A 12,607-nucleotide genomic window follows, 5' to 3' on the forward strand; every position below is an offset into this window, starting at 1 on the left:
GTCAATACAACTGCTTCTGCTACCATTCAGCCAGTCAAGTGGGGAACTGATTGGAGCTAAACCAAGTTTTTTAGGGCTGGTTACCTTTTTTAGCTTGAATCAGTTCCAGAATTGGCCATGTGCAGAGTGGCACTGACATGAGGTAGGGCATGATGCCTGTGGGCCTAGTTAAGCTGGAAGGTTTGGCCAGAAGAAGTGTTCTTTCAGTTCAATGCTAAGCAAATGGAGAGCGAGGTTTGAAATCCAGGTCTCAGCATATGAGTTCTGCTGGGAAGCCCACTTGCAAACAGGACTATCTGAGGGTGGTAATCTTTGCATGTTTTCTACCAGTGGTGGTGAAGGGATGAGATACTGACAATTTTATTTAAATGTGTTTTTCTTCTTTGCAAATAAACTTACATCTTTCTTTAGACTCCTCCTCCCACAAGCCACTTCACTTTCTTGTCTCACGTTAATAAAAAGAATTACATACACTTTGCATGTAAAAAGGTGACTTAAAAATGGAAAAAGGCTCAACATTCCCTCCCCAAATCCTTTGGAGATTGAGTCATTTTCATGACCTCAAAAAGGCAAATATGGCACAAAAGAATGGAAATTAAGTTAAAAAAATCAATTTTATAAATATTCTTCTTCTGTGCAATTTTTCACAGCCCCATCCCTCCCACCCATTTTTATTCACATTTCTTTTTTTTAATTCCCACCCCGATTTATTTTTAAATCATAAAATATATCTTTTAAATCTGTTCATATTTTAAAATATTTACAGGAAAAGTTCCTTCTGTTGAGGTCATGAGGAGTCTGTACAAGGAGAAGGTGGAGGAGGATAGAGGTGAAAATAGCTTCGTTCCGTTGCAGGAGACGGAGGGCAACTTTCTTCTGCTGACATGTACTGACTACGAGGTGTGGGTGGAGGGGGATAAGGGTCTGAGTCTGAATTTAAATCTATATAGTATTTGTTGGCCTTCCATCGACTAGTAGTATAGTCACTGTCACAAACATCTGTGCTGCATGGGGTTGTGGGTGGAGCTATCCCTCGTATAAGGTATGGCCTGGAAAAAAAAAAAAAAAGCACATGCATTAGTTGCAATCCGGAGGAAAAAAGAAAGAAAAAGAAAGAAATTGAAAATGTGTCCTCAGTCAAGATACCTGCTCCTTAATACTATGTGAGCCTTAATTCAGGTTTTCAAAGGAACCCAACAAGAAGTACCTGAACTGTGTTAAATTTGAATGGCACAACTGCCCTCAGCTAGCAGTGCATTCTTCCAGCCCCTGACCAGTCGGAGGAGACCACCATGACCATTTAGCCCAGTCACTAACAAATAGGTTGACTCATCAAAGAGTTTTAAGATAAGCTTGAGGAACTGAACAGAAAACACCAACCTTCTCTATACAGGATGCTAAGTGACTGTTACATAGCAATATAACCTATATATATTGCATTATTACTCAGTAACACTGTATTGAAAGGCCCTAAACCCTGTTGTGTCAAAGTAAGAACACAAAGCCAATGTTTAACGTCAAAACTGGCAAAACCTCCATTTGAATGGTCATGTAATAAGAGGGGGAAAGTTTTTTTTAAACAAGGTAAAGTCTGAACAAGAACATTTTGCTTAAGATGCAAAAGGACAGATCAATAGAAGATTTATCAAACCTTTTTATCCGAGTTGTACCTGTAAGATCTCGTTGTTGAAGGAATGTTTGAGGAATACAACATCTCTGCATTATACAGGGAGCGATCGGTAGCTGGGGAAGGAGGTGGGTTCAAGATCTAGGAAGAATAGGAAAAAGCAGTGCGAAAGTTTAGGTTAATTACACAACTCTACTTATTTTGAAAGTATTATTTATGCCTTCACCCTGTCACTCATCCTTATTTTAGTTTCCTCTCCTTGCTGCTTGGGTGGGTTAATGCATTTTTAAAGATCACAGAAGTTCATTATGAGACTTTACTCTGGGCTTAGGTACACTGCAGGCCTTCAAAGTTTTTACAGTACAGGGAATCTTCTTCCTTGCCACATCCGTTATTACGCTGGAAGGCTGGGGTAAAGCTGGAAATTGGACCCAGTTTTGCTGAATCTCAGTGCGCTTCTTTGGACATAAGGACTGATATCATCCTCAGCAGATCCTAATGGCAAAGAAAGTCTGTTCCACTCCCAGCCCCTAAACATACCCCCAAGTCAATAGTAGGGTCAGGAGGCCAAGTTCCTTTACTTAACTAAATACAACTCCATCTTTCCCTGAATACTTCCTTTTTACTGCTGTTCTGTAAACATGTCATTTTGGCACAGTTCACAATGCAAAGACCCTAAGAGCTAAAAAATAGTTATAGCCTGCCCTAGCCTGTATGTGCATATACCCAGTTGCTGGTAACCCTCACACTAGGAGAACAGTTTATTATGCTTCAGAATCCTTTAGGATTCTTCCCCTAGCAGGAAGCAGAACCCCTGACATGGCCAGCAGGACACTGGCTTAAAAACAAGGAGAGTGCTTCGTCCCTTCCAATGTGGAAAATTACAGCATTGCTGTTGATGGTAGGGCCTTGCTACTGATGGGACCATCTTGTACACAGCCTGTCCTGGGCATTCTGCCAAGCCATGGCCTGCCACAGTGACCACAATAGCATCCTTCCTCTACCTTTGCTCTTCTTTCATAATAATACTGTAAAATCACTGGGGTGGATATCATTGTTTTGGTCTTCACTGTGCAGCGTCTAGCAAAATGATTCCTGGCCATTGAGTTGAGCTCATCATTACTAATACTGACAAGCCCTGCATCCAGATTCATGTGAGGAGAGACAAGCTTGAATACCATCCATTGTCAGCTGTGGGGAATGATGAGTAATTGCCCCAAAAGTATCTTCCACAAATCTTCCTTCCTTGGAGCAGCACTGCATGCTACTTCTGGATTGTCTCCTACTAGCACCCTGAGCAGCATCAACACCACTTCACGTTCAGATTAAATACAGCAGAGTGTCAGCCAGGATGCCTGTGGTCAGGTTCTCAGGTATATAAATTGGCGTAATTCCATTGACATCAACTCTTTCCTAGTCTCTATTCACTGGACTGTCTCTCAGTACCACTAAGATGTGTTAAACAAAACAAAACAAAACAAAAAAGCCAAGACAACTAGATGCTCAGATCTCTCCTTTTTATTATTAACCTAAAGCTGGGTAATTAGCTACCAGGTAGAACTGACCAAAATATTTGGATTAAGCAGTATCTTTAATGTTATAAAGCCCTTGCAACAGCTTTCTTCTAAGAATCCAGCATGCCTTTCCTGAAGGAAAGGCTGGTATCATCCCTGCAGACCCTGGCTGACATAGCCCGGAGTGGATAGTGTGGAAGAATTCCCAGTAACAGTCAGATTAGCTCAGGCCAGAAGTCCAACGGAAGAGTTGATCTTTTGGCCAACACAGATCCCATAGAATGGCACAGGCAGATCAGCTCTTGGGCTTCTTTCCTCTTTCAAGATTTATGTAAGGAAGGGGTTTTTTATATAAATTCAGCTAAGTTTTTTCTGTTTAGTGTGGTACCAACATGTCAATCAGGTACTAGCATGAAATCGTTCAGCATGTTACAGAGACACTGGTAAAGCATGAGACAAGCTAAATTAAGGAGGCTGCTGAGTTCCAAACATCTGCTAGCTGTGACAAGCTTCTTGATGGCTTCATTGAGAAGGTAATGCAAGAAATAAGTAACCTATTTTACCTTATCAATAGATAAGCTCACAAGCCTCTCTTTTCCATCTCTGTCCTTCTTATAGGGGAGAGAGAGCACATTTGCCACTGGTCAACGCACTATCAATCTATCTAATAATTCTATTTAGTATCACAAATTTTCACCTTCCTTTTCTTCAGAAGTGGGAGATATCTAACTCACAGGTATATTTTCAAGACATACCTGTGGGTAGAAAGTGGCTTTAGTGCTGGATGAGCTACTCGAAGAGGCTCCAGTAACATGATTTCTGTCATATAAAGGGGCACCACTGCTTCCTCCCATGAGACTCATGGAGCTAATCATGGACTTTCCACAAGAGATGCCTGCAGTGAGACACAGAGGAAAACAAGGTTAGGTAAACCACAATTTTAGCTACCAATGCAAAACAGAAAACAAATCCACAGCTTGGCAAACCTGTGCAATGCTACTGGTTGTCACTTTGGGAACAGTGTTTTATGTAAAAACTTCAGGATTACAAGGAACAATATATTTTGTGAAGAAAACATCTCACCCCCAGGCCACCTATTGTCTCACTGCAGCACTGAACTCCTTACAACCTGCTCTCACACTCTGCTGAGAATCTCCAGAACAGCTGATCCAAACTTTTCACCTAAATCATTAACTAAGAAATTTTCCAATTAAACAAACTCAGGCATTTGCAAAAAAAGCATTATGCGTTGTCCAAGAAAAACAAGCTAGAAACCTCCAAAGTTTTAATTTCCATCCAAAGAAATTCAATTGCAAGTAGATGAACAACAGAAAAAAAAAAAAATTATTGAAAAAAATCACTGCTTAAACTGAAAATCAGCAGAGGCAAAAGGAGGGAAACCTGGGTGACAGGAAAAGGGAAGACAACATTCTCCAATCTGTTTTACTCCAATATACACTTAAATCAGACAATACATTATCAGCTTCTTCCTGTCAGACTATTCAGTGCTAATGGAAGAGTTTATTTTGGGAAGTTTTCAGAAATTTTTCAGGTGCAGGAAATACTTATTACAAGCAGAGTGACTCTATTTGTGATCATCATTCATGACTATTTATCTTTTTTGGAAATGCCATGCTATTAGGAACCTATGTCTTTTCTTTAGAATTAACATCAATGGTAATTTTATCAGCTGTTGTAACTTGTCACAGCAATATGGATTAGAAAAAACTAACAAATACGAATGAGAATCAGAATGACAGCTTAGTTTAGCACCTACAGAGGTACAGACGAAAACCACTGATACTTGCTTTAATTAAAAAAGCTTTAGCTTGAAGTCCAATTTAAACCACCACTGCAAAGATTTCACCTGCAATGATTTCATCCTCAAAAACCTCTTGATAGCCGTAAAAACATAATTTAAACAGGAACAGCTGACCACAGTCATTAAAGTGCAAGAAAGGCTAAACCTAAGTTGTATCTGGCTATATTCAAAGCCATGGCTAGAAGAAAACAACAATTAGCACATCTCAAAAACTTGTTTAATATGAAGAAGTGCCACATCTTTTCATTTGTCTTTAAGTTTATCATCTATCTGATTTTCAGCTGACATGAAAAGCAGACTCCAAGCACTCCGAAGTATGGATTTCTTGTATTCTGACCCTGTCTGGCAGTTTTATAGGCAAACATTTACTTTCCAGTTTCCTGCACAATGTGAAGAGATATTCTTTCTTCTCAGGGCTTTGTAGTTAAGAATTTGCTATTTCCTCTATGAAAAGTATATTTTACATTTGTAAAATAATTTGCAGTACATCATTTAAGTGTTTACTTTGATGTCTATATGAGGTTTCTGGGTTCTTATCTATTAGCTGAATATCCTGAGCTTTTATGTATACTTCAAGTCCTCCTTCGATCTCAGTGTTGTAGCTGCATGCACTTCTCTGAATTGATGCTCTGAGTTCTTTGCGAGGTAGAGAAGCTTTGCTGTTTTACAGATGAAAGACTGAGACACAGAGAGAATAAATACTTTGTCCAAAAGCAAGCAGGATAGCTGTCTCAGAGATGGGCTAAACCAAAGGGGATGTTTTCATTACACTTCAGGCAATGAGCAGCCAGACTACAAGACCATACCCAGACTGCTTGTGTTCTTCCACATTTGCTGTTGTAACTTTGGGGAGGGAGGTTTATCCCCTGCTTTTTTGTATTATAGTAAACTAAGCTGCTTCACTTCTTTCCTCTGCTTCTTTCCACTGTGGAATAACTTATCCATCCTGAGCAGACAGGACAAAACTGTGTACAGACCTTTGATGAACAGGACAGAAACAAGGACATCTGAGTAGAAGACACGAAAAACAACTCAACAGAGCTCTCACTAGAACACTGAATGGCACACGCATTCTTAGTTTCCAATATTGCATGTGGTTCACTACTCTTCATAGTGTTTTGCAGGCCTTGGGTAAGAAGTACTATGCAAAACCCAGGCTTTATTACATACACCAGAATGAACTATTTAAAGAGGATGTTTTCACTGGCAAAATACTGTAGATTTTCTATCAAAAAGATAGATACCTGTGCAGATGCAGCCTAGCATGAAAATTGCATTTGAAAATCTGGCAAGATGCCTAATGAAATGTGTCTAATAGTTTTTGCATATCTGATCCAAATGACAAATTTATACCAAAACCGCTGAGCAGATCAACAACATCTAATTTCTGCTCTTCAAAAAGTCCACATCTAGCACTCTTAATAACCTGTAAAACTCCAAATCCAGACAATGCAGTGGTACTGATTAGATGCAAGGTCCTTACCATCCTTACCAGTAAAAGTGCCATGTTGAGAACTTCCTGGAGCAATAAAATTAAGAGGGACGTGAGGGGTGCCACTGACATACTCATGTGGAAAAGGACTATTGGGCCCGGCATAGCGCTGACACACCACTCGCTGGCAAACAAAGTACATTCCTCCCATGACAAAAAGTGACAGTATTATACCAATGACAGGACCGATAGCACTACTGTGTGGCTGTGACTCATCTGAGGCTGGCTTTGTTTTTTCTGGAAGGAGAGGGGGAAAAAAAAAAAGGAGGTCATTAAACATACGGCAATATATATGTTGCTGTCCTGGAGCTCGTGCAGCAAATCAGTCAGCTCACAGTCATTCACACTGTCTTTGAAAGTATCTGCATCAAACTCAGGCATCTATAACTCCACATATTCTGATTCAATGCACAAGACTTCATGCCTCCTTTTCCCCTTCGTGTACATAAAGCAGTATTAGCAAGGTACTTTCCTTTCTGTCTAGCAATTCATCTCGTAACAGGATTACTTATTATCTTGATGTAACAACAGCCTAGAAAGTTTCCTTTTCTTCCCCCCACAAAGTCTACAGGTTAAGGATATAGGACACTTATAAACATGAAGTCCTTAATCAGAGAGGAATCTGCTCTCTCAAAAGCCATTTGGGCTAGCAATAACATTAAAAAATTAAAAGATTTTACCAGTAGGGAAGCTACCATATGTATTAAGCAGTGGATGTCTTCCTAGCTAATATAGGCCTTAAAATAGAACACTTTTCCTTCCTAAATTATGACTTGCTTTCTAAAAAAACCTTACAAATTGGAAGGAAAACACAATCCTTTCTACTTCTTATTTCTTTTTCCCCTATATAGCCCAATGTTAAATAATAAAAAGTGCTGCAGTATTTGAGATGAGCTACGTATCATATCTACCCCTGATTATGGGTAACACATTCAAAATTCTTGCCAAATAAACCTGACACCTCTATGTTTTTTGCATATGTGACATTCTTCAGTGAAAATAATTTTTTCCACGTGATTCACACACTTATTTTATTTTTTTACATACACAAATATATATATTCATAAAGTGAAAAAATCAAAATAAACTTGGCCAAAGCCTATCAATTTTACATGTTCAGATCAAACTATAGACCCCTTCCCCCTTTAATGAAGTTGTAAGAAGTGAAATGGTTCATGTAAGATTCAAGCCTTCATAAAATTTTTCTCCAGTGGTTCTGGTTTCGTTCCCTTCCACTGAAGGGAATGAAAAACAACTGAAATTTGAGAAGGAAGATAAAGGAAATACAAAGATCTACCAATAAACTCTTAACAGCTCAGCATCAAGAATTCATTTCTGTCTTAAAGTCTTTATCTACTTTTCACACTTATTAGTGCATAACAGCTTTTACGTCAGCTAAGGCTCTAACTTTCAAATAGTCAGATGAGTTCAGATGTGATACCAGAAAAAAGCAAAGCCAAAATTAAAACATGTTCCCAAATTAGCTAATTTAAAACACACAATTCTCATTTTGGTTAAACCTAGCTTCTTTTGCATGCAAGATCCTTATCTAGAAAGTAAAAATCATTTTTATTCCCTACTTGAGTTCTTTCACTCAGTCAAGCAAGAAACCACAGAATGCTCTGTTCCACAAAGAGACTCCAGAGGAGACAGTCTTATGTTTACATAAAGACACATTTAAATCAGTTAAGACCTAATTGCAGGACTGGACCCAAAGTGCAAACGGGAAACAAACAGCTGCATTAACTTGGCAGCACAAAAGTTTGCCAAGTTCACAAAGAAAATAAACTAAAAAAAAGGAATAAGTGGCTTTACATTATCCAGGGAATTGGGGGAACTGGGTGAGAGCTGGGAGATAAGTGGAAGATGTGGGAGAAGCATGAGAAACATGTTCAGTCTGAAATTTCCATCAGGAGAGGTAAAGAGTTTTTGTCGCCATTCTTTTAGCCTTTTCTATTCACCACTTGGGCTCCTTTCACCACTCTTGCTCATGAAATACACTTTTCCTTCCTGAGGGTGGAAGGAATAAACAAGGTTACCCTGACAAGACCTGGTGACCCCTCCTCTCATCCCAGCAGTGGCACAGCTTCTGACAACTGGTGCTTCAAAACCTGATAAGACTCTAAGGTATTAAAAAACTCGCAATTAGCCAAGGTCCTATAGGCAACATTATTAAGCAACGTGCAGCATTTCTCTATACAAACCCAACACAAGATATTTGTTCAGAATGAACTACCGACAGATCAGCACATCTATCTGCTTTTGTTCTAAAAGGCTATGTTCCAACTATTTTGCTAAACCACTCATGAGCTACTAAATGCTCCCTTTATCTGCCCCATTGCCTGAAAACTTCATGCACTAGTCACCCCAATGGTGCAAAAAGAGGGAAACTGCAAGCAGAGCACAAGTGAATTTTACTGTCCACTTCGGACAGCAAAATAACAGACCCCGCGCTAAGGACTAATACAGCAACTGCCATCAGTGGTTGCATATACCTACTGCCATGAAAATTCAAAGAAACATTTTGCCCAGAAAAACCAAGGTCTCTCCTTATATTCTTTTCCTACCTGCACTTTAAGAGACCAGCTTGTGGTCAATGCTTGTGCTCATTGCATACTAGTTCCTCCACATAATTAGCCTCCAGCTTGACCCTGTAATTGCAGTGGATAGGGCTGTGCATTTTTGGAAGCCACCCCAAGCTTAGCAGCAGCTCTGCAAGTTCCAAGGTACTGAGCATATTAGAATCAGGTCCCCCTGGGTATAGATCTGAAGGCCCATCTAAACAAGGCAGCGTTTTATCCCATACAGCATATTAGAACTAGCTTGAAGTAACACTGGGATTTCAGTTCATCTTCACTACTGCTGTTCCTGCATTACCTGGAATAATAGCATTACAGACTTGCTACACCATGTTGCAAGCTCACGCTCTTTTGCCGCACAGACCAATGGAAGAGCGTGACTGTATTTAGCAGCCAAATACAACTGTGAGAGTACTTGGCCAAGATTCACTGAGCTATCCTGAAAGAATATTACTATGCAAAGACTGGGGCTCTGCACAGGGATGTAGGACATTATCCCTGAACACAGCACTTGAATCTCAAGGAAAGACATCTCACCACACATAAGCTCATCAGAACCGTCAATGCAATCTGGAAAGGAGTCACACTGTTGCTTCAGGAGGATGCACTGGCCGCTTGCACATCGGAACTGATTGGGTAGACAAATTGCTGCACAGAAAGAAAGAAAAGATTAAGTACTACTTGCATGGGAGCATTTGAGCATCTTAAGAAAATGAAAAGAAGTGAGACATGAAGCCACAGTGCATTTTATATTATGACAAGGTAGGCACCAGAACACGTGCTTTGCTGCTGTGGGTAAAATGCAAGTCTGCATTTCTCTGATTCTTCCTCCTTGTTGTTATACATCCTACTCAGTCGGGCTAAAATAAAATTCTGATCCCAGTAACTCCCTAACCTTTGTCAAATCAGTCCTGCTGGGGCAAAACTGGGATCAAATCAGCAAGAATCCCTTACAATAACTAACAGTGTCGCTGATCACCTGACATGTTAACAAAATGTAGTAACTCGGCATATTATAAAACCTTGTATAGTCTATACTATCTTATGTAGCCCTGTATTCACGTTTTGGGTCACAGCACTGGTGGTGGTGTGAAGTGGACCTCCTGAATAGCCATATTTACTTTGTCGTGGTCCAGTTTGCAGAGCAGTTCTCATGGAAAATTATCTATGGAGAAAAAAAACTTAGCTAGAAGCTCCAAAGCTCCAAGCTCCCGATTTTAACCTTGCTAAATAACTGCTAAATTTCTTATCTATATTCAGAAGCCTCTGTTTCAGCAAAAAGGACTTGTTAATTAACTTTGAATCTCCGTCAAGTCAAAGCATATTAAATGATCAGTAAAGAGACTGTATTGTGAGGGCTAGTAACCAGCAATCCTGGAAGGTTCAGAGTATAGGTTATTCAATGCAAAAAGAAGAAAGGTTCTTTTCTTCTGGAGGAGAAGATCCACATTCATGTTTTGGATCACAGCACTGGTGGTGGTGTGAAGTGGACCTCCTGAATAGCCATACTTACTTTGCCATGGTCCAGTTTGCAGAGCAGTTCTCATGTAAGAGAACTAAATTATCTATGGAGAAAAAAAACTTAGCTAGAAGCTCCAAATACATCAGCTCCTGATTTGGACTGTTATGCCCCCAGTAAGTTGGATGCAGCTCCACAAGGTCCTACAGTGCATACAAAACACACACATGTTGATAGAAGGCTCTAAAAGCACCTAGAGCTCCCACCACACCACTTAGGTTCTTGCACTATGAGAAGGGCCAAGTTCTGTGTGCACCCATTTGCCAATGACTGCCAGCCCTCTACTTATTCTTGCAACTGTCTGCTGCTCCTTTGTCTTCCATCAAGACTTCTGTCTTAATATACTTTCCCTTCTCATGTGCCGTATCTTCTGTTGCTGTCCTGCCTTGTTGGACTCCTTGTTTCTTCTTGATCCAGCAATGGACAACTTGGAGCACTGAACCTGTGTTGTATAGGAGATGAAGTTTCTTCAGTGGCATGGTAATCCAGCTGCAGTATCAAGAGACTCTTAACCTTGTGACTTCCACTGGGTATGAGAGGACCAGCTAGCAGTGCCACAATAAATTCAAGAAGATGAAAGCCACAGTCTCGAAGATGTGGGACAAGAACCACGAACATACCCAAGGACGTTTCTTTGGCCACTTCCAGTCATAGTCTGCAACCCCTGTGCCAATGCGTCAGATTCAACTCGCCAAAAGCATGCCTTAGGAAACCAGGGGACAGGAGAAGTGGCTTCTGATAGAATCAAGGTATTGAACTCAGACCTATGGAAAGGCAGTGATTATTACTGCTCTGACCAGAAGGCAATTCCTCTGATGCATGAGGTATAGTAGAAAAGTTCTGTTAATACCTTAATATCTCACCACCTTAATAAACCTCATATAAAGAATAAGAAAGTACTATATGTCACCTTCCCTTCCCTAAACACAGTGGGTTATAGGCTGACACATGCTAAGGGATGAGAAAGGCCTATTGGTTTTATTTTTCTTAGGAACCCACTCAGGCCTTGGCCTGTAAAGATTCCTGAGGACTACAGAGGCCACGTTTGCCACATATCTCTCAGTCTAACCCTGGACACTGAGTATGTTCATAGCCCTTAGAAGGGAAGCATCATACAGCATCCTGGACAAAAGTCTAGTCTTGGTGGCCCAAGTGCTTGCAGAGGACTAGGCATAGAACCACTGAGCATTCAACTGCTAAAGAAATGTGTCTTCAACTATTCTAGACCAGATGGTAAGGCTCATCTGTGCCCTCAAAGGGGCTGTGCAGGGCAAGGCAGGTACCTACAGTTCATACAGTGCCAGGAACATTGGCATTAAGTTTGCTTAGCAGTGCCCACCATTTCACAGGGAGATGACCAAATGCACATTCCACTTTGACACTGTGTGTGGGTAATGGCACCGTTACATTGCATATGGGCTCCATGGTGGACAAAGCAGAGCCTCTTTATGAAGCAGTACAGGTAGTAAGTACCACCTCCCACAAGAAAGACAGGAACTTGGACATAGCTGATCCTCTTCTTGTTTGCAAAGAAGGTACTGGTGTTCTGGTGTCCAGGCTCAGAGTTACAGAAGACATTGCAAATCCACAAAATTGCTCACTGAAATGTCCACAAAAATCTACCCTGCTGGCCCAGTGGCAATGGTTAGCCACTGAGTGGATAGAGCCAAGGGTCCTGAGGCTTCACAGGGCAAGAGCCACGCTACTGAATAGGCTCCTGAAATTTTGTACAGCAATAAGAAGCCATGAAGCCAGCTCATGGTCAAGTGTCTGTTTCAGCTATGCCTTGATACTAGACACAGAATATGCAAGTTTTCCCATCAACCAAAGGATGATGCAAATGCATCCATCCATGCTTCTCTCTTGGACCCAGATCCTATGGCTGACTGCATATAAAGCAGCTGCAGTAGCAAGAGTTCCTTGGATGTCATTCCACAGATTTCTCATAGAAAGGTACATCCAGGATTATAAGCATCAGCTTGCTAAGAGTGAACTCTCAGAACAGCCAATTCAGCCACAGGATTAAGTCCATCTCTTCCTCCCTGTAGCACCTT

The 12,607-nt window shown here is 40.7% G+C and overlaps 1 protein-coding gene across 1 annotated transcript in view; it reads right to left on the minus strand.

Moving 5' to 3' along the window:
- Positions 1–595: 595 nt before the first annotated feature.
- The window catches only part of LRP5 (LDL receptor related protein 5), a 128,441-nt gene continuing 116,429 nt past the window's right edge, over positions 596–12,607 (minus strand). The window contains exons 18-22 of the mRNA XM_009275996.2: positions 9,572–9,682; positions 6,456–6,692; positions 3,897–4,036; positions 1,671–1,768; positions 596–1,049 (exon numbers count right to left, since the gene is read on the minus strand). Coding sequence (XP_009274271.1) covers positions 788–1,049; positions 1,671–1,768; positions 3,897–4,036; positions 6,456–6,692; positions 9,572–9,682 — 848 coding nt within the window. The 3' untranslated portion in view covers positions 596–787. The remainder of the gene's footprint in view (positions 1,050–1,670; positions 1,769–3,896; positions 4,037–6,455; positions 6,693–9,571; positions 9,683–12,607) is intronic.

This window comes from Aptenodytes forsteri, unplaced genomic scaffold (genome assembly GCF_000699145.1).
Source record: "Aptenodytes forsteri isolate BGI_AS27 unplaced genomic scaffold, ASM69914v1 Scaffold17, whole genome shotgun sequence".
NCBI lineage: Eukaryota > Metazoa > Chordata > Aves > Sphenisciformes > Spheniscidae > Aptenodytes > Aptenodytes forsteri.